We start from the raw sequence: 22,791 nt of genomic DNA, 5'->3' as shown, positions 1-22,791 counted from the left end.
TGTTGAGTAAGTCATCAACGTGGTCATTGAATCTCTCAGAACAGAGACAAAATTTGAGATGAAAATGAAGATATAAGGAAAGGGTCCTTATACTGAAGATCATATTTTCCCCTGCTGGTTGCATGCTATAACTAAAATCTATTTGTAAGCTTGAGCTCTGGTTCATTCAATTGCTTAACAGTCTTAGTCTTTGAGATGCTGAGGATCCCATAAGGAGAAGACAGACTTGGCCCCCATCTTTCATGAGCTTACATTTTAAGGGAGTAGAGAATGCAGATAATTAGTCAAAACACGAAAGTACTGAGAAGTAAATATAGGTGGATATATGACTAAGAATCAGATAGAATTACTGCAGACTTATTACATCAAGAGTCCTCTGAAAATTTTACATGAGTGTTGAAAGAGCCCTGCATTTGAATGACCTGAAAAAGAACATTATAGATAGAAGGAACAGCCTGTGCAAAGACCCTGGGGTGGGAAAAAATTTGATGTGTTAGGAGAGCAAAAAGGCCCAAGCGACCAGAGCATAGAGAGAGGGGAAGGAAGGAACACAAGATGAAGTTAAAGGAGACAGAGGTTGAGCTTGAAAACCTGGTTGACTTTGGATCTTATTCTAGGGAAGTGATAGAACTATTTTAAGCTGGCCAGTGACATGATTTGATTTAGATGTTTAAGAGATCATTCCAGCTGCCTGTGGAGAATGGATTATAGGGAGCAAGAATGGATTCATTAGACAAAGAGCATTTTTACTTATGATTTACAAGAGAGTATCAAAGGTTGAAGCTTTTATGTCGCTATAAAGTGCTTTGTGTGAGGATATGAATCATCTTAACTTGGTTTTGTGTGTGTGTGTGTGTTTTATTGGAGTCTAGTGGCTTTACACTACTATGTCAGTGTCAGTTTCTGCTGTACAGAAAAGTGCATCAGCCGTACATATACTTAACTTGGTTTTTATGACAGGTGATATGCCAAGAGAGGTGGAGCTATTCTTTTAGAAGCCAACCCCTTTTTAAAGCCTGGGTTGTCTCCCCCATTTATTGAGAAATCATCACCATTGTCCCATCCCTCCTTTTCACATTGATCATGACATCAGAACCTAAGCATTTTTCCATTACTCCTCTAGACCTTTTAAAAGAATCACCAGCGGGGAAAGTATAGATTTGGTGCTCCTGTTGTATATATTAGTTGTTTCTGTACAGTAGACTGACTTTGGTCATGAGCCCACTCCAGTATTCTTGCCTGGAGAATCCCAGGGACAGAGGAGCCTGGTGGGCTGCCATCTATGGGGTCGCACAGAGTCGGATATGACTGAAGTGACTTAGCAGCAGCAGCAGCAGCATAAAGTTCATATGTGCACTGTGAAGATCGAAAACACAAATGAAATTATATTAGATCTGCTTCCAAACCACTATCATAAAGCAAATAACACAGTAAAACAGGTCACACCAATGTTTTGGTTTCCCAGTGCATGCAGGTTATATTAACAGTATACAGTAATCTATTAAACGTGTGATAACATTATGTCTTAAAAAAATGTACATACCTTAACTAAAAAACATGTTTTTGCTAAAAAAGATAACCATTACTTGAGCTTCCAGTGAGTCATGATAGTAACAGCACAGACCACTGATCACAGATCACAGCAGATATAATGCAGCAGTCTGAAATATTGTAAGAATTACCAAAATGTGACACAAAGACACCAAGTGAGCAAATACGGTTTAAAAAAATGGCACCCATAGACTTGCCTGAGGCAGGGTTCCACAAACCTTCAATTTGTAAAAACCACAGTATCTGCAAAGTGCAATAAAATGAAGTGCACTAAAATAAGGTATGCCTGTGTTCCACACAACAAGACAGAAATTAAATGCCTTTGCTTACCAGGGACATAGATAAACATCCATGGAGTCACTGACACTCATAGAAGGAGAGAGCCTGGGGCCAGGTACCACGTGGGGAGTATTGCTCAAAGTCTTTGCGTTTCACTCTCACATCAGTCTTACTGGGTCAGTGTGATGTGCCTGCTTTACAAGTGACAAAATTGTGAAATGAGAGATAAGTTCATTCTCTGAAGGCCATATAGTGAGCGAACAACAGAACTAAAATCAGAAGCCGGTCATGTCTGATTCTAAAACCTTCATGCTTTAAATCATGCTGCAGTGTCTCCTCTCTGTGTCCTGAAGATGCATACCAGGTTTCTACCGTCTACCTTGTGTCCTGGTCAGTCAAGCTTAAAAGGAGGTGTGTGTGTGCACGTGTGTGTGTCTTCACCCTCTGAAGATGACTCACTTTCTAAGCAGTCATATTTAGAAATTTTCTGTGAAAACTCCAGAAAAGGACCAGTTTTTCCTCCAGGTAGTGTTAGCATGCCCCTAACGTCTCACTCGGAGAAGGCAGTGGCACCCCACTCCAGTACCCTTGCCTGGAAAATCCCATGGATGGAGGAGCCTGGTGGGCTGCAGTCCACGGGGTCTCTAAGAGTCGGACACGACTGAGCGACTTCACTTTCACTTTTCACTTTCATGCATTGGAGAAGGAAATGGGAACCCAGTCCAGTGTTCTTACCTGGAGAATCCCAGGGACGGCGGAGCCTGGTGGGCTGCCGTCTATGGGGTCGCACAGAGTCGGACACAACTGAAGCGACTTAGCAGCAGCAGCAACATCTCCCTGAAAGTCCTGATGCGATCATTGTTGTCATGGAAAGGGTTAAGCAGAAAAGTTTCTCATGTCTATACAGTAATAAAAACAAAAAATGAGCCACTTGATTTAGTTGCATTTAGCCTAGAGAACCTTGACTCCAGAAATGTATAGGGAGTGAGGCTAGCCATGGTTGAAAGCAGGATATAAGAGCATATTTATGTTATTATGTTTTTATCAGTTCCAGCTGGGACTTTGCTTAGATCCTGTTTTCTGTAGCCATTGAAAGAAAAAAACTCTCATCTGATTGCCTTGCTGATCAAAGTCATGTGGACCTGATGTTGAGGGCCCGTTTTCTCATAGTAAGCCGCTTAGCCCTGTGAGTCTCCTCTAAACTTGGGGCAAATTTCTGCCGGACCTCAAATTTGCCCCTGTGATAGTGGGAAGGGCTGGAATGGAAGCTCAAGAGAATGGAGTCCTGGCTCTGATTCTCCGGATACTGTTGCAGGCCTTGGGCCACCACCACGACTCCCTTCCAGGCCTCAGGGTTTTCATCTGTGCAAAGGCAGAACTGGACTAGATGGTCCCATGACTATTCTCAGCTCCAACGTTGCCCCTTCAGTTTGTCAGCCTCAGACACATGTTGGAAGTCTGTGGCTATCCTGGTGAGTTACCTCCACTTGAGAATCTTGCCACCCAAAGCCCAGAGAACAAACAATTAATTATTTGTAATAATGGGAAGTAATGGGAATACCCCTTGTTTACAGTTTTCCTAGTATAACAGTTTAGCATAACTGTCATCTAATGAACTGTCGTAAAATGTTAATACCAAATCAGAAGCAAGAGTTAAAGCAAAAAAAGAAAATTATTGAGATGAAATTTCATCTAACTAGGGGATGAACTCTGCCATTTCTCTAAGCGTTCTGGATAATTGCATTTTGATTAAACGGAGGGGAAAAATAAAAACCAAACGTCATTATAAACATCATCACGCTTTGCTATCTTTCAGGCAAAACGATCATTCAGGCAAAACGATCAACGTGATCATTGTATTCTCCTGTCAAGATCACTAGGATTTGATTTCTTTCCTTCTGTTTCTCTCTAAAGGTGGGATGCAAATTAAGTGGCAGGCCGCTTCTTTTTGCATATGAAAGGCCAGAAGACAAAGAACACTTTTAATTCAAACTCATTTTACTTTAGCATTTGACTTGGGCAAGTCAGTCCCCCAAGAGGTCCATTTGTTTCCTCATTCAGGCAGTTACTGATTATTCAACTACTTAATGAACTATAATTTGCCAAGCGTTGTCCTGGGTCCAAGCTGTCTGGGAGCTCACTGTCTGGTGGTATTACTAGCAAGTCATCAGGCTCAGTGGACATTGCTCTCATTCTAGCATGACCGAATAGTGATCCCAGGTAGTCAGTGAAGACCTTCCCAAGGAGGTGGGTGTGACGTTGAAATCTACAGACAGCAGGAGTGAGGCAAAGGATGAGGGAACAAGACCCCAAGAGGAGAGAAAAAGCAGGGCGGCTCCTCAGGACCAAAGCACATGCTTCTCCTTCCCCCCTGAGAACATTAACCTGAAGTTTCTACCCCTAAAAATTCCTGAAATACTGGGCAGTGGTCTTGAAGAGGAAGCTGTGTTTTCCGTTGGCTGACTCTATGACAAGCTGCTAAGTATCTAATTGTCTGTGTTCAGTCTTGGTGTAGAGGAAGCCACAGGCAAATTTTCTTCCATAGGTAATTTCTTTTGAACCACTTTTAACATCAAATTAAGCTCTGATGTTCATTGGATGGGACATCTGCAGGCTTTAGGGATAGACACCATGATGGGTTCTGGACATTTCCCTGAAGTCCATCTGGACTCTTCCAGTAACGTGGCTTTTACTGACAACAAAACTCCCCAGGCTGCTCTTAGTCCTGACTCTGAAGATAGCAGCTGAGTTCAGCCAGGAATTAGAGGGATCTGGTTTTTCACTCTCTTCAGAAAGGCAAATGGATTTGAAGCCATCCAGAGAGCATTGAGTGGATTAAGAAGGCAATTTGATCCATTAACTTTGATGCAACATCCCCACTTTCTCTGGAGTTCCAGAGATAGACTAAGGTGGACAAGATAAAGGGAGAGATGAGTTTGTGGCTTGTATGGAATTGCAGTTCTGGAAAGGAGCATATAAGTTGACACAAGACATAGCCTATGGCTCCCCCATGGCCAGTAGCTGGCTGAAACTTTGCTAAACTCATTGGAGTCTTCTTTCACCAGGGATTGACTAGTTGTTTCAGGAGCCCTAAACATATGAGGAACTGGACCCAAAGAACGCAGTGGTGATTTATTTTTATTTATTTTTACTTTTGATCATGTGGAGAGGCATGTGGAATCTAATTTCCCTGACCAGGGATCTTCACCAATGGACTGTCAGGCAAGTCCCAATAGTATTTTAAATATGTGAAGATAATTGTATGATATTTTAAATGTGTGAAGGTAGGTAGGAAGAGAAAGCAAAAGTCTGTTTGTTTGTTTGTTTTACTTATTTCCTCAATTTGAAAAAATAGAAGTGGATTTAAGTTTTATTCATCTTGGCGCCAGTTTTGCTGGGCTGAGATGTGTCATTGTAAAAGTTCTTCATTGAGTTATGTCAAGATTTTCCCATCTTTTCTCCATGAATACCTTTCATTGTTCTGACCCAGTGCAATCTATATATATCAAAGTTTTTCTTGCCAAAGAAAATTGCACTTGATGTGAGTGAATTTGCATTCCCTCTTTTTAAAGTGAGTTAGCACATGTGTCATGACCCACCATTGCTACTGCTCTTCACAAGGAAACGAATGGTACCAACATAAGATGATTCAGTTCCAGCCCAGAGCACAGACACTGGATGTTTCTGTTGGCCTGGCCAGCTTCATCTTGACTATTTGTGTATGTACTTATTTTCACTTCACCTGGAGTCTACAAGGAGTTATAGCCCTAATTCCTTGGGTATTGATGGAATTTTTTGAAAGACCGTCACATCTCAAGGATCTTCAAACACTACTGTGAATTCCAGGTTATGAACCACTAGATTCCATTGTGTCTTTCCTACTCTGTGACTTTTGTATCGTTTTTAGTCCCTTAAAGGATCTTTTCACAGCTTGAGATGATAAGAACTCCATACAAGTCATACATGGTAGCCCCCACTCAGGTGTCCATATCTTGAGAGTACTTAGACACAGGACTGTTCTGAAGTGATAAACTCAGAAACAAACATTAGGAATAATGATAGCCAAGAAGAGCTAAATTAATTACATCAATCTAATAAAGTGTGTGATAGAGAAGTTAGGATAAGAGGATGTAGAAACCAGGAAGCAGTCTCTTCTTTTCCCAGTTTTGTCCTGCTATTGTTACCCCCCCAGGGTTCTTGGCCTCCTGTATATAGAGATTGATCAAAGGCCAGACAAGAAATTCAGGAAAGGCTTTACTGGGGCCCCTGCTGTAGCAGGAGGGAGCAAGAACAAGTAACAGATTCCCTTGCCTGCTCATTCCCCAAAGTGGGGGCAAGCTTCTTCCTTATATGGGATGAGGGTAGGGGTGTATCCAGGGGTCTGGCCAGAAGGGTGGCTTAGGTCATTTGTCCACCCTTTAGGTGGTGGTTTGTGCAGGGGGCATGCACAGCACCCTGCTTTTGCTACCAACTCCCTGTTTTTGCTCCTGGCTCTCCAGAAGTGGCAGTTGGGCTTTTTTTGGTCTTTTTGTATCTTTTGTTCAGAATTTGCCCCAACAGCACATGCATGCAGTTATTTTTAGTCCCTTACTATTTCTTATGTTTTGTTGTTTGTGGAGAGGTGTGTTCAGATGCAAACATTGCAGCACTGCAGCCAAGGGTCCCAGGTCCCAGTCTGTCACCCCATCTCTGTTGAAAAGTTTAGAGGCTGGATTCTTGAAGGTCAGTAATGTGAGCTCCTTTGAAGCTGAATCCAGGAAAGCATCAGTCACTAAACTTAATCATCAAATTGTATAATAAGACCCATAGACTTATGGCACCAAATATGAGCAATTTATCAGCAACTCTTGATAGGATGTAATGGTTAGATAGCATCACCGACTCAGTGGACATGAATCTGAGCAAATTCCGGGAAATAGTGAAGGGCAGGGGAGCCTGGTGTGCTGCAGTCCATGGAGTCTCAAAGAATCAGACACGACTTTGCGACTGAACAGCAACTTGATGTAATACTTAAGTCATATTCCTCAATGAAAAGAGTTACTTCAGAACCTTTTAAAAAAGATAAAAAGGTAATTCTTATATTTAAATTTTCTGCAAATTTCTGTTAAGTAAACAAAGACACAGATATAACACACACACATTAATTTTTCCCATGGCATTAACATTTCTGAAAAGCCTACATCACTGATGTTCACAAGAAATCTGAATAACTTCGGTCCTGATAGATGTTCATTTATTCATTTCCTGAGCTGAAATTATCTGATTGCCAGCCCAATTCATTGCCAGTACAAAGGGTCACTTGGTCAGTGGGCTAGTGGCCACCTCTCCAGCCACAGCTGTTTACATTTTGGTCCAGTCATTTCAGTGCTGTGAGTATTTTGGTTCACACCTATCCTGTGGCTTTATAAACAAGCCATCAATGTGTCGGCTTCTCTCTCCCCAGCTCATGAGCCACATCCAGAGCGGAAGTCCTGCCTCCCTCCCTAAGTCCACACCATCCCTCTCATCCACTCCACCCAGTCCTGAGATGAGGTCCAAGTCGGACTTTGCACATCTCTTCCACACATTACTGTGGATGTGATATTTTAAAAGCTAATAATTCAACTGGCAGCTTGCCCCCAAATCATCTAACTTCAAAGTGGCCATGTCTAAATGGATGTGCCAAGGTCTGCTTCAGCCAATTCTGCAGCAGTTTAGCAACTATTTTTGATTAAAAATGGCTCAAGTGTGTAATGACAAGAGTACAATCCTATTCCCAAAGTGAGATTAGCATCTTTCTGAGAAATTCTGAGGATGAAATCAGACTTAAGGGATCCCGAATTAGTTAGCAGATGGGTCAAACAGAGCCAGACAAACTCCTGGCCGGACAGAATCAGTGTCAGGCACCGCTTGTCCTGGACTAATCTGGCCCTCAGGTCCTTGGACTAGGGCTCCGGGACCAAGTCTTGAATGCTGGAGCTTCCCTCTGTGGGCTCCAGGTAACCTTGTTTCCAGAGCTCTGCCCAGTTACCTGGAATTGTGGTCAGTCCAAAAATTCAGTCACAAATGACCATTTGCCCACCCCTCAGCCAAATGGAGGGGCTTCCTAGGTGGCACTAGAGGTAAAGAACCCTCCTGCCAATGCAGGAGGCCCAAGAGACACGGGTTCGATCCCCGTGTCGGGAAGATCCCTTGGAGGAGGGCATAGCAACCCACTCCAGTATTCTCGCCTGGAGAATCCCATGGACAGAGGAGCCTGGAGGGCTACAGTTCACAGGGTCGCACAGAGTAGGACAGGACTAAAGCAACTTAGCATGCACGCAGTCCAAAGGCAACCAACCAGCGTGCCTGTTTCCAAAGCCAGGAGCCACTAGTAGGATGAACTGAAACAAAGAATGAGGTATTTAATGTCAGACAAAGGACCCTGAGAAGGGAACCTAGCAATCTGGGACCTAATAAGTAAACTGTTTTGATGATCTGCCTTATCAGTGTTAGTCAAAATTTCAAGAGTGAGTTTGTGGGGTTCAAATCAGCAGCAAATTAGTAAATGTTTATTGTGGAATCTGCCAGAATTTGGGATACCTCCCTATTATTGTTTTGTTCTCTAAATCACACACAGTTTGAAATTTCAGACCACAAAGTGACAAACGCACTTATACATTTTTTTATTCCCTATCCAATGCAGCACCCAGCCAATATTTGCACACTTCTGCTGCTGCTCCAAAGTGGGAAGCAGTGAAGGCTCAAATAGCCCAGGCCCCAGACTGACATTGTTTGCTGACAATTGAGAATGGGGAACCAGGCTACAGAGGGGTGCTGGAATCCTGGAGCAGGTTGGCTAGAAATGTCCGGATTATTATTTCAGCCAACAGAGTGGACATTCTGATGCTTGTTACTTCGTTTCCTGGTGCAGAAGCTACGAGCCTATTATGAAAATTCCTTCAACTCTTCCTGTAGTTGTATTCTGTAAACCTCCTCCCACAGTAAGATCTCATTAAACATTCTTTTGATTTGTTTGGGAGACAGGTGATGATGGTATAAATATCTTAAAGAGAGGGAAAGTAAGCAATAGCCCAAATTTTAAAAAAAGCATCAGGCATATCATTTGAATGTGACATTTCATTTTTGTCTCAGTACAGACAGGGAAAATTGTGGCAATCTTGGCTAACACCGCTTGCTTATAAAGAATGGTCTAATTCACTAGAACCTCCATATTTTTCAGAAGGAAAAATTGTTACATGGCAGGTTCTGGAAAGCCCCATGTGGATATTTTCCCTGGGACCCCCAGTTCAGCATTTACCCAAATAAATACCACCTAGAACTTTCTTACCATAAAAACATGATGTGCATACCCAAAGAAATCTCTGCTCCCCATCCCTGGATTTGAGGGGAAAAAATAATAATTGTTCCACTTTCAAAAGCAACAAGCATTCTTCCTGGAGCAAATAATTTTGGACTAGATCACCTCAAAGCTTTTCCAAGTGAGCTTTCATAAAAAGAACACAAAAATAACTTTAAAAAGAAGTCTTCTCTTCTGGGGGCTGGTTGAGGGTGGTTAATAAACAGTAGAAGGAAAAAAATGAGCTTTCCTGGTGGCTCAGTGGAAAAGAACCTGCCTGCCAATGCAGGAGATACAGGAGACTTGGTTCCGATCCCTGGGTCAGGAAGATCTCCTGATTAGGAAATGGCAACCTGCTCCAACATTCTTGCCTGGGAACTCCGATGGACAGGGGAACCTGGAAGGCTACAATCCACGTGGTCACAAAGAGTAGGGCACGACTGAGCATAGCACAGAATAAAAAGGAGCTCTAATGTGTGCACCTGGGAGCCCTTATTCAGGCTTGGTGTCTGTTCCTGGCAATTTCTTCTCCCATTGGCCTATATGCAGGACACAGAAAATGGGTTAGGCACTAAAACGTGCAATATCTGACTTTTCCGCAGTCCAAACCCTGCAGGTGACGAGTTTGAAGTGGAGCCACAGAGGCCTCCAGGTGAGGCCCAGGGAGATGCTGCGTAGGGGTGATGGGAGGAAGCTCTGGAGCAGCTGAGGAAGCTGCTGGGCATACCTGCTTCGGAGTGCAGCCTCCAGCCTGAGGCTGGAAACAGCCAGAGTCCAGGGAGAGGATAAGCCATCTCCGCATAAGAGACAGAGGTCCTGTGAGACTCAGCCTGCTGGGCTGGGCATCTTCCCTGGGTCTTTCCCAATCAATAGCAAGCTGGCCTGCAGTGCAGGATCTCAGTCACAACTACCTATCAATTAATCTCAAGACTCCATCTCCAGCGGGGCTAAAAGATGACACCCTTTCACTGATGAGTTTAACCTTTGCTTTATTCTGGTTCATGGGAAACACTCAAGCTGATGTTTATCCAGGCATTGGTCCCAGAAAGGACGGTAGGTTAGTGCTTTCCCATCTGTGACCTCATGTTCTGGATTCCAAACACCTGAATAAAACCGCATGCTGAGAAGCATCATAAAGCTGCCTTTCAAGGTTCTTACTCTTGGCTGGAATTCTCTTAAGCTGTTGTGGCAAATGCCTGTTACCCCAGGCTGATCAAAACCTAGGCATTTAATTGAATAGTAGGAAAACAAACTACCTCTTATTTAATAAATGCAATTTGGTAAACAAAGTCTAAATTTGAAGTCCGTTTGGGGGAGGACAGGAAAAGCATCACCAGACTTTTGGTAGCAAGAGATTGAAAACAATGCCCTAAGAATAGTCTGACACAGCCATTCAACCTTTCATTCATGCATGCATTCATTCATTCCAAAAGTGCTTATTAAGAATCTATCAAATATGCCAGATGCTGAAGGCTTAGTTACGGGTAAAATGTAGTACCTGGCCCTCCAGATCAGAGCCTAGAGGAACAGGCAAACCCACAATGAGGCTGTAACAATACATCACAGTAACTGCTATGCTAAGGATACATGCAGACTCATAATAGGCTTCTTGCAGAAGATGATGTCTGAATTGGGTTTCAGAGAAGCAGTAGGACATTCTACCTAGCTGCCAAACATTCAAATGCATAAAATGTAGTAGACTGAGTAATTGTTTACTAGGTCATACTGCGTCAGTTGCCTAGGCTCCAACACAGGGTCTGATGTCGTTTGCATTCGGTCTGATTCAGTGCAGTAGTAACTCAAGGTATGCAGAAACTGGAAAGCGTTGCTGTGTCCTATGTGGAAACCGTGTCACCTGTGAAGTGACTGGGAAAGCTGAAGCCATTAGCCTGTGGCAGAAAAGCGGAGGGGAGTAAATAGATTGTATTCAGAAATCAGAAACAGATCCACTAAGGAAAAGTTGCAAACAAAACCAGGGAAGAACTTTGGAGTACTATTTCCAAAGTGGTCCTCCATGGACCATGGAGAGGAGATCTGAGCAAAAACTGTTTCATGGTTATAAAAGTTTGGAATATGCAGAGTTTAAAAGCCTGATTTCTGCAGAACTTATCAGTACCTTTATTTCAGTAATGTGTACTGTGAGACTCCAATAGGAGGATATAAGAATTTTTTCATCCAACACACCAGTACTGAGTGCCTACTTTTGTGCCAGGTTCTGGCATACACATTCCAGACAAAGAGATTCGCAAAAGAGACAAAATCCTTTCTCCGGAGGAGAGTAGTGAGAATGGATGGCAGTAAACAAACAGTGGATCCACATTTCCCAAATCGATTGGTCCAGAAACTATTTTGTAAAGAAGCAGTCCTTCATTCCTGTGTTCCTTAGAACAAGATTTTGGGGAAAGAGTTAGTTAAGAGAATCTTGTGATGAAATTGAGGGATGATTTCCCCAGATTCCAGAACGGAAACTGTGCAGGCTGATTTACAGCCTCTACACGGATGCCGTAGAGGGTGTTTGAAGACCGGAATATGTGATCCATAACAGCTAAAGTGTTTTTGCCTCAACAAAACTGGATATTTCTAGAGTACACTTTCAGTCTGCGATTTTATTGGGAGTAATTTGTTATTTGCTGGCACAAACTGATTAAGGAATACCAAAGTGTATGACTATCCATGACGCCATAGGACCTGTTTAAAAGAAAAAGCACGTTGTTGGTGTGTACACAGATAAACATGATTCCGAAAGAACAGTCTTTTGGTCATAAACCAAATGATGAGTTTGAGAGGGTTTATATTCTCCTACCCCACCCAAATGAAGTTTACAAAATCCCGAGCCTCTCGGCAAGACCCTATGTTCGGAAATTTGGGTTCAGGAGGATCTCTGGTTTTCATCTGGACTTTGATGATTTTTTTTTTTCTCACACATCAAGGCATGCAGGAACTTATCTCCCTGACCAGGGATTGAACCCATGTCCTTTGTAGTTGAAGCGTGGAGCCTTAACCATCTTAAATGCTGCTGAGTGGCTAGGGAAGTCCCAGAGGGTTTAAACAACTTGCACAAATTCATAGAGCAGGAATGGAGTTTAGAAAATTATGTTCCCAGTGGTACTGGGCACACCTCAGTTTGTGTTTGGGGTCTGCTGTGAGCAGCAGAGTGTCTTTCCCACCTCCTCTCTGAGATAGAAGACTGAATTCTGATATTTCCAAACAGTGTAGAGAATTTCTGCCCAAGAAGCCAATAGGAGACCCACAGAGGGTAGGCTCCAGTCTCCTTCACCTTCTGAGATGCTGTTCTAAAAACATTTAGCCCCAGAGCTCAAACCCTCTGCCCCAGTATGAACCCTGCTATTCGGTTTTCTGAAACACTGGTACCTGCTTCCTTCTCTTGGATCCAGCTCTCCTCCTCCATACCTCCTTCTGATATTTGTTTTTTCTCTGCGGTTGCCTCCTTGGCACTCAGTGCTGAAATTAGCTTCAGTATCCCCAGAGCATATACTGTACTTGCTCGTGTTGGCACCTGTGATTCCATCTTTATTGTGTGGCTGGAGTAAAGGTTTTCAATAAATTCTACCAGTGATAAAGCCCTGCTCTAGATTTCTTTAGAGCCTATGAATTTAGGTTATGTTGAGTATCTCCATGAAGATTAAAAGGAGGAGTCCAACAGTGTCATAGGAGGAATCCTCATGGAATGGGCTAGTGGGCTCCGTGAGATCAAAGCCCCCAACTCTGGCTCCAGAGTCAGAGAGTCTGACCTGGCTGCAGAGAAGGCTGAAGGCACATGAGTATAATTCTTTGAGACTCATGAAGTTCCAATACTTTGGCCACCTGATGCGAAGAGCCGACTCATTGGAAAAAACCCTGATGCTGGGAAAGATTGAGGGCAAGAGGAGAAGGAGGTGACAGAGGACGAGATTGGTTGAATGGCATCACTGCCTACTCAATGGACGTGAGTTTGAGCCAACTCCGGAAGATAGTGAAGGACAGGGGAGCCTGGCGTGCTGCAGTCCATGGGGTCACAAAGAGTCAGGCATAACTTAGTGACTAAACAACCACTGCAACATGGGTATATGCAGGATTCAGGCAGGAGGACCTCCAAGGTGTTCTATCAGCTCTCACAGGCTGTTATTTCATGACTGCATCATCTTATCTCAGTCTAGCCTATGGTCTAACATTGGCCAAGATGAGAGGCTGGCAGAGAAAAGAAGATTCAGTGAGTGTGTTCGGAGGCAGAGCTTTCTCTTCCCCTCTACAGAGGTACTACATCCTCCACCTCTTCTCAAGAAATCTTACAGGGAGGAGATGAGCCTTGCTGTCCTTATATCCCTCCAGCTCCAACTCTCATGTTTTGGGTCAAAGAAGTTGAAATTGGAGCTGTGAGGGGTGTTGCATTTGGCTGGATCCCGAACTGGTTGCTCTCGTCACCTGCGACTAAGATGTCAGGAGACAGAGTTCCGTCTGCCAAATCTGCTGGGTCTTCCTGAGCCAATGCTATTTCTGCAACCATGTGGCCACACCCAATAATCAACCATGGTGGTTGTGCCTTTCCCCACCTCCTGCTATTTAACCCTGTGAAATGGTGAGAGGTTGCAACTGCTTGCATTTTTGCCTGAAGGAAATTAAACACATATATCTATATGAAAATATAGATATATAACAGTCTATGGGGAAAAAACATTCATCAAGTGTAAAAGGTCTAACAATCTCCATCAAGTTTAAGTAGCAGATTCTGGCTCATTTGACTGTCCATGAGAAATGCTAAAAAAAAAAACAAAAACAATGCAAGCCATTGGTCCCCAAGTCTCTCCACCACCATTCAAGGAAAGAGCACATGAAAATGTGGAATCTACTTGGCTGGAGGGGATCATTTCTGTGGGCTTTTCAGCTCTGTTTTCCCTTTTGTTATTTGTATTGGTTTTTCTTTCTCTCAAACCAGGTATGTGCCTGGTTAGAGAAAGGCTCTTGGTTAACATTTGCAAACTGACAACTCTCCCAATACCTGAACGGAAGGAATTCAGTGCACCTACACAGAGGAAAGGGAAATGTCCCCCTTGATATACTGTTTTTCCAGGTTGTGTTTCTGGGAACCAAATGCTAACTTGTCAACTTCTGTAGGTTTCACTGAATACAACTGCATGGAATGCTGTTACTGTTTGCAATGCAACCTAATCTGAACACATTGCCTTTCTTTTTAATCCAAAGGGGACTAGCAGGTTTATTGTGTTTGCATGTGCTTTCCCCCTAGACTCTGGCTGCCCTAACAAGAAATTCAATAAATCTACTTCCAAACCATCTTGCACAAGCTTTGCATGTCCAGTCTGGGCCTGAGGAAATTAACAAGAGAATAGAACATACCATCGACTTGCGGAGTGGTGATAAATTGAGAAGAGAGCATATCAAGCCATTCTCACTGATGTTTAAAGACTCCAGCCTGGAGCACAAGGTAGAGCTGGGTCTCCACAGTGGCTCTTTTTCTGAAATAAATTGTCGTAAATGTTCATGGGACTAGAGAGAGAGCCCAGGGGCTGTGGTTTTGGTTGGTGTGTTTGTGTGTGTTTGTTGGGTTTGGTACTGTCTTTTCTTTTTCTCTTTGAAAATCATGAGTAGACCGAAGGCCATGAAAGGAGATGCTGGTTAGATAAAGAGAGCATCATTTGCTCTTTATGGAAAAGATGATGGAAAGAACAAAGGAGTTCCTTCCACTTTAAGATTATTAACCCAAGTGACGTTAGCACCCACTTGCCTTTGATTTTAGGTGAATCTGCTACCCTTGTAACCTACTATATGAGGGCACTCAATAACCTAATGCAAGCATTAGTGATAAACACTGTCTTTGTTAGATTGTAGACTCCTGTTCTCCCATTTTCCCAGTTGTCCGCTGCTCAGAGATCCCCTGATGTACGCAGAGTACATGGTAGTGGATTCAGAATTGGATTCCAGTTCCACCTCTGCCACTTCCTTGCTGTGTGACCTTCAGTAAGTGAAGGAGTCTCTGAGCAGGAGATCCTCTCTGTACAATGAACTGATGAACATGCCTCCCTGATAATTCAGGATGAAATGCTCCAGGCAATGCCTTGATGAGATCAACTGCTCAAAAGTGGCCACCATTACTGTACTGATGATGACATGGTTTCATGCCCCTTCTCCCCTCCCCCCAGCACCAAACCATGAGTGGGTGCTGTCCCTGGGTAACTAGGCTGCTCGTTTGCACTGATGGAAGCTGACAGACCTTCCTTGGCTGAGCACAGGAGGTGCTCGGCATCTGCAGGAGCCTCCAGCAAGAACAGCAGGGGATTTGCAAGCAAATTTCAGGAGTTTGATTCGATACTCTGCAAAGCTCCAGTGAGCAATTTTTTGCAAGTGTGTTCAGCTGCCTGGGAGATTCTACTTTGCTGGATTTAGAGAATTCACACTTCCAAGCACATGCTTTATTCCCAGTGAGTCTCTTTGATAACTATCCGAAGGTTGCAAACTCCAAAATTGAGATCTTTACCTGCAATTTACAGTTTGAATGTATTGTATCTATGTACTAACAAAACAAAAGGAAAAGAAACACTTTGCCTATTTAACAACCCCGCCCCCCCCCCCCCCATCCATTGCAGGTGGATTTTTCTTGTTAGTAATATAATTAAATACATTTTCTATCCTGGCTTCTCCATTGAAGGAGCTAGGAAAGACAGGGTGGTCTTACAAAGAATCTTCTCAATTAGGCTGTGTAAATACCTGTGTCCAGAGCTGTACAAAAACTCCTTTATTCATTCTTGCTGAAGATGTACTTGCTTCACTGATGACTTGACCCCTGCAGACTAGAGATCATTTCTAATGTAGTTTTATTCAGTAATGTCTGGTGCTGACCTGCAGGCATTGGTGTTGGAGAGGGAACGGATCTAGAGGAGGCACTATATATCAGAGGTTGATTTCTATGACCAGGGAGGTTCTTCTAGGAGAAGCAAGGGACAGCATCCCCTCCTGAACAGACACGTGGGGATTAGGTCACTGAGAGTCCAGTCTTACACCATCTCGCACGTGCTCTGCATCACATGGGCTCCCAGGGGCGGGCAATCGAGGCACACCGGATAGTGCTCACTCCCCTCATGTCACAGAGACAGTCCTCGTTGACTCCTGCTCAGAGACCCTCTCGGGGGCAGCACTACTGCTGAGCAGAGGATGTATCAAAAGTAGTAACCAGTGGTTATTTCACGCTGGAGAAGGACATGCAACCCACTCCGGTATTCTTGCCTGGGAAACCCCACGGACAGAAGAGCCTGGCAGGTTACAGTTCATGGGGTCACAAAGACAAGAACTGCAGTTCACGGGGTTGGACATGACTAGCAACTGAACAACAGGCACCATTCTAAGTTATGTGCTTTGCTGGTGACTCAGTGGTTAAGAATCTGTCTGCCAAGCAGGAGATGAGGGTTCGATTCCAGGGTCAGGAAGATCCCCTAGAGAAGGAAACGGCAGCCCACTCCAGTATTCTTGCTGGGAAATCCCATGGACAGAGGAGCCTGGGAGGCTACAGTCCATAGAATTACCAAGAGTCAAACAGGACTTAGTGACTACATAACACCAATTTCTAAGCTATGAGCACAAACTGACTAACAATGACAGTATGAAATATTGGGTTGGCCAGAGTTTGTTAGGGCTTTCGTAAGATGTTACAGAAAAACTCAAACAAACATTTGGACAACCCAATAGATGTTATAATGAGCCTCCTTTTATATTTGATGAAATGGGGGCATGGAGAAATGATTCAGTAGCCCACCCAAATTCAAGCTGTCAGTATAGGGACTGCAGTCTGAGCTCACTGTGACCCCAAAGCCAGCGGTCTGGTCTGGTCAGGACACTGCCCCTCCCAGGAGCCCTGAGGATCTACTCCCCCAGGCCCTTGTCTAGAGAAGGCAATCCTCTGCCATCTTCATTCTCTTCTCTTTGAACTTTGGATGAAGTAGAAGGCGCAGGGCAGGGATTTGGGAGAGAGGTCAGGTAAGAAAGGTCCCAGAAGCCTTACCAAAGTAAAAGCAGAGCCTTCAAATCCACAGGACCCCAGAATTAAAGCATAGCATCTGTGTGCATCTCGTCTGTGGCCAGTGTTTCGGTATACTGGTCTATTGCATCCTCAGGGAAACATTACTATCTCGCTCACTTTTGTAAGAGAAAACTGAACCTCTTAGAGGTTAAGTAGAGGTTATAGATCTCAGAATCTGGTTGCCATATTTCATCGACTCTAAGGTACCATCAACTGTGAGGTGTTTGGTTTCTATGCAGCACTAAGAAAAACCACCCAATGGACAGAGTCAACAAGGAAACTCACATGCCTCTCCCTGGGTACTGATTAGATGAAAAAAGAAGCAAACAAAAATCCTCTCCAAGAAGTGGAATTCCAAAATGGAATCCACTTGGTTTTGCCACCTGAGTTCGCGCTCTGAATGTGATCTTTAAAAAAAAAGTCAGGCAGAGAATTTAAAATGGTCTCTGCCAGCAATACAGGATTCCTAGGTTTGATTCCTGGGTCAGGAAGATCTGCTGGAGAAGGGACAAGCTACCCACTCCAGTATTTTGGGGCTTCCCTAGTGGCTCAGCTGATAAAGAATCCGCCTGCCATGCAGGAGACCTGGGTTCGATCTCTGGGTTGGGAAGATCCCCTGGAGAAGGGAAAGGGTACCCACTCCAGTATTCTGGCCTGGAGAATTCATGGGCTCTAAAGTCCAAGGGGTCGCAAAGAGACCATAACCAAGAGACTTTCACTTCACTGGGTTCATATTGCCTCCTGGTGACCAGTAGCAGCAATCACAAACCTCCCTGGAGGAATTTAAGATTTTAAGTCTTCACTGACAGTAAGATAACTTTCTGATTTCAGTGTTAAAAGGTAGGGTAAAATTTGTGCATCTTAGATTTGTTGAAATATTTACTGTATTTGTGACACCAAAGTCTTTTCTCTTCCCACTGCCCTACCCTGCTTTTTGAGAGCAAGTTTGGACCATAAAGGTATATTTTCTGAGAGAAAAACTGGAAATGGAAACAATGATTTTTACCTTGGAAATTCTGTAGGAAGAAAAAGCTTCATTCTGTTTGAACAATATAAGTGAAACTGTTTTCCTCTTCATGTTTATTTGTGAATTGGAGAACACGAAAAACTGCTTTGAAATGTCATCCAGACACTTCTTGGTTGCATTAGCTTATAAAAATTAGCATATGTAGCAAGTGTTATGTGAAATGGGACATTTTGCCCGCCTCTCAGTATTTTATAAAACTTGTTGAGCGATTGAAGACTCAGGTTAGTAAGGAGAATCTTTGAGGAGATTGCCTCACCTTTGCAACTGGCCTCAGGCTATATGTTGTGAATCCTAAGATCCAAAAGACATGGGTTGCTTTTGGTCTGACTCTTGGCGGTGGAGTTTCAGGAGAGAAGAATGTAATGTTCTGCTTACTCCCTGCCATGTCATCTCATGGTGGTTCACGCATGTCCACACAGAAAAATCTTCCGAGTTAAGCTTCAGACAGTATGCTCATGACTCCTGTGTCTTAACCAAGTTTGAACGGCACACTTTCCTTCTCTGTCCTCAGGTTTTCTCATCTGTGAAATGAGATGGTTGGGCAGCTCCTCGTAGCTTTCAGCACTCAATGCTTTGGGGCTGAGTTCCCGGAGGTCATGATGAACACATGTCCTGGTTTGCCCAGTTTACATCCGTTTTCTCAATGTAATTATAAATAGCAGTTCCATTCACTCAAAAATCACACGGGTGACAAGTCATGTGACCCCCGGCTTGGATCTTGGCCAGGTTAGAAGTAGTGATTCTCAACATCTTCACCCCCCTGCAACCACATGAGATTTCTGGGAAGACTCCAGAATGGGGGCGGAGCCCTTATCCAGTCATCTAAGGTCCCCTCCACTAAAGAATTTTCTGCCCATCTTTCACTTCCAGCTAAAATTTCCTAAAGGGAGCTTACAGATCTCACAGGTGAAAAAAAATTAGAACTGTGATAAAGAGATGTAGGAATCGCGGCATTTGTCACATACTGTCAATCATATTGGGTTTTTTCTTCTATTATATATGATTTTTTTTGCTAAAAAAGGTAATGCATTTGCCCTAGCGAAAGCTTATACCAAGCATATAAGGCAAAATGAAGAAAATGACACCTCTTATGATCTCAGCCCACAATACCCATTGATAATATTTTGTCATGTGTCATCCTAGTCTTTCATGAATGTGATTCTTTTTACTTACCTGTACAATGTGTCTATTAAAACGGCCATTTTATACATCATGCCTTGTAAGACAGTGTTAAGCATTCTTCACTTGAACTTTTCCCCACAGTAATAAATATTTAGTTACAAAATATTTTTTGTAACTACATACTATTCCCATGCATATTTTAACTACCTTTGGCTTTTGTTCCCTCAGTTTTTAACTATTACAAATTATAAATTGCATTGCCATTACCAGGGTCATAGTTAAATCATACATCCATGTTTAATTATTCTCTTGGGATACAATCATAAAAATGGGCATAAGAGAATGCACATTTTAAAATACATGATGTGCGTTCTGAAATAACCCTCAAAAATTGTGCCTATACTTTTTAAAAATTGCTGACTTGATAAGATACAAGGAGCTTCTTCTTGCCGTATTTAAAAAAATTATTATTGAGGTTGAATGTCTTTCTGTACATGTTTTTTATGTTTTGGTCTTTATATTTCTTCTTTTGTGATCTTCACAGTTGTCTTAATTATGTGACTTGAATGTTTGTCTTAATTGTTTTCTTTTATTGTGATGCTCATTTCTGTCTTATTGATTTGTGAGTGTTCTTTATGTAGTGAGGATCTTAATCCCAGAACACTTATAGAAAGGTGATATTTCTCAGCCTCTACCTCTTATTTCTCTTCTAGAACAAGGCTCTGAATGAAGCTTAGATGAGGAAGGCAATTAATTACAATTACTTTGGTTTCCAAGCCAAAGAAAGACATTAGTGCCTTAAAGAGAGCTTAATCACACGGAAGTAGTTACTGGAGTGACTTCACTCAGCTTGATGTTACAAAAACATCAGGACCACCTCAGAATGAGGCAGCTTCTTTATTTTGAATAAAGATTAAGATATGTTTAGTACACATTTCAAAATTGATTGAAAATTTATGTTTTGATGTGGAGTGTTTTATGTTTGAAAGTGAAAGTGAAAAGTGAAGTCGCTCAGTCGTGTCAGACTCTTCGTGACCCCATGGACTGTAGCCTACCAGACTCCTCCATCCATGGGATTTCCCAGGCAAGAGTACTGGAGTGGGTTGCCATTGCCTTTTAGTGGGCTGTTAAAAATCAAACCATATCGATGGCAATTAGATTTCCTTCCTTCTTTCAATGCCAGTATTTTCCTGTTAAATTCTGAAATTTTTTCTTTGAGAAATCAAGGCCTCTTTTGTCACCCTTACAAATTTAAGCAATAAAAAGTCTCTTTGTCCTAGGCTAATAGTTTTCAAACTTGAAGATCTTGTTTAAAATGTACCCCTGCCCATCACTCTGTCCCTAAGATTCTGATTTTGCAGAGGGACCTGCATTTTGAGAAAACCCTCCTGGGATTCTGTTGTTCTGAGTTGCCAGCCACATTTCTCCATCCTTGGCTGTACTTTGAAACTTAGGCTAGTCACTTGCTTCATGCCTTCAGAGATCAGGTCATGTCAGAAGGTCCTGGGTTCATAAACAAGGTCCACATGGTCTCAGATAAGCCTAGAAGGATTGTCTCCATAAGCCTTCCAAGGGCTCAGGCTTGGGGGTCAAACAGACACTGGTTCGAATCCTACTTTGAAAATAGTTGTAGGTGCAATGGAGACTTGATTAACTTACAGATCATTATTGGATAATAACAAGTTGATAGATAGACACCCCTGCATACATGCCAAAGCTTCATTTATTTCACAAGTGTTTGAGTGAGTGAAAGTCGCTCAGTCATGTCCGACTCTTTGCAACCCCATGGGCTATAGCCCACCAGGCTTCTTTGTCCGTGGGGATTCTCCAGGCAAGAATATTGGAGTGGGTTGCCGTTTCCTTCTCCAGGGAATCTTCCCAACCCAGGATCAAACCCATGTCTCCCACATTGCAGGCAGATTCTTCACTGTCTGAGCTACCAGGGAAGCTCACAAGTGTTTGGTCTTTGTTAAAAGACAGAGGAAGAAACATAAACTTGTTTACTGAGTAGTCATGACTTGAACCCAATTCCTGCTAAATACGGACTGGATGATGGAGGCCAAGGTGTTTGATCTCAGTGAGATTACGGTGATCATACCACCTGCCCTTCATTGGATTGTTGTAAAAATCAGATGACATAATACACATATAATAGATGTGTGAATAAATGCAATAGTTATTTTTTCCCTTTCCTTCTGATGAACTCTATGCCAGTCCAATTCTGGGTGAGGCTACATCCTCACTTAAATCTTACAATTCTACAGCTTCTTTAGAGAAACTGCTTCATTAAAAACAGTGGTAAAGAGCAATCTTAATGTGTCTTATATCTCAGGGTACTAGGGTTACGACTTTCATAAATTCATAACCTTGTAAGGTATATAATAATCAAGTACACACCCATAGCCCATAGATAGTGCTTGCTATGAACTAAGTTCTGTGCTGAATATTTCAAAACATTCATTTAATATTACTTTTGTTATGTTCAGTAACCACATAAAAACAAGGATTTGTCACACAAAGAAACCTTTATATAATCCTTTGCTGAGTACAGTTGGTTCTTATATCTGTTCAGAATTTCACTCAGTTTTCTCTGTCCTTTATAAAGAAAATCAAAGCTAACCGAAGGCTTAAGAGATTTCAGGAAAAATATGTCACAAGCTTTGAAATATTTCTTCTTTCCATAAACTCATATTGGAGTTATAATGAGTGAACTAAAATAGGGAGGAGTTTCAGCAAAGCAGAGGAGGGTAGCTAAATGAATGAAAAATCTCTTAAGATGTTGGATTCTGGGATTAAGTAATGAGAAAAAATGCTTTTGTCTATTTTGGGAAATGTTCAGAATGTGTTGAAGCACACTATTTCTTATTTAGATGCAGAGGAGAGATACATGGAACACTGAACCAAGTGATCTCTGGTTTTTGAAGGAATTATTCCTTTGTAGCCTCAGGTTATTCTTGAGTTTTATTGCTCTAGTAAGGTTCAGAATAATAAGAATATTTAGACCATCTTCTTCAGATAAGATGGACAGATTTCAAAGATGCTTGGGGGGAAAATCATTCCTATTCAAACAATAGCTAAGTGAGAATCCTTTACATTCTTCATATTATCTTGTAAAATTACTGCTACTTCTACACCCTCTAGGAGGTCAAATGAGATCAAGGGCTGTGTCACTTGTGTTTTTTTTTTTTTTATCAGATCAGTTAGCTAGCTCCAGTACCACAAAGCCAGCGTTTTCAGAGTCAGGAGGACCAATTTCATCTGTAATAATCTTGTATAGAATGATACAGTTATGATGATTTCAGCCTAAAGTTCATCATCTCAGTCTTTAAAAGTGATCTGATGTTTTATGTGTGGGTATAAGCATCATCTAAACCTACGGGCTTCTAAGCAAAAAGTCAAGGAGCTGTTATCATTCTCATCCCCTCACCATGGCTTGGGCGACTGGGTCCTCAAGAAAGGAAGAGTCTT

General features: G+C 42.5%; 1 protein-coding gene across 1 annotated transcript in view; it reads left to right on the top strand.

Moving 5' to 3' along the window:
* ADCY8 (adenylate cyclase 8) overlaps positions 1 to 22,791 on the top strand; it is a 225,457-nt gene that overhangs the window by 125,969 nt on the left and 76,697 nt on the right. Inside the window, exon 8 of the mRNA XM_065902994.1 lies at positions 14,391 to 14,588. Within this exon, the coding sequence (XP_065759066.1) occupies positions 14,391 to 14,588 (198 nt within the window). The remainder of the gene's footprint in view (positions 1 to 14,390; positions 14,589 to 22,791) is intronic.

Source organism: Muntiacus reevesi, chromosome 12, assembly GCF_963930625.1.
Source record: "Muntiacus reevesi chromosome 12, mMunRee1.1, whole genome shotgun sequence".
NCBI classification, from domain to species: domain Eukaryota; kingdom Metazoa; phylum Chordata; class Mammalia; order Artiodactyla; family Cervidae; genus Muntiacus; species Muntiacus reevesi.
The sequence above is the reverse complement of the archived record's forward strand: the minus strand, read 5'-3'. Positions and strand labels throughout refer to the sequence as shown.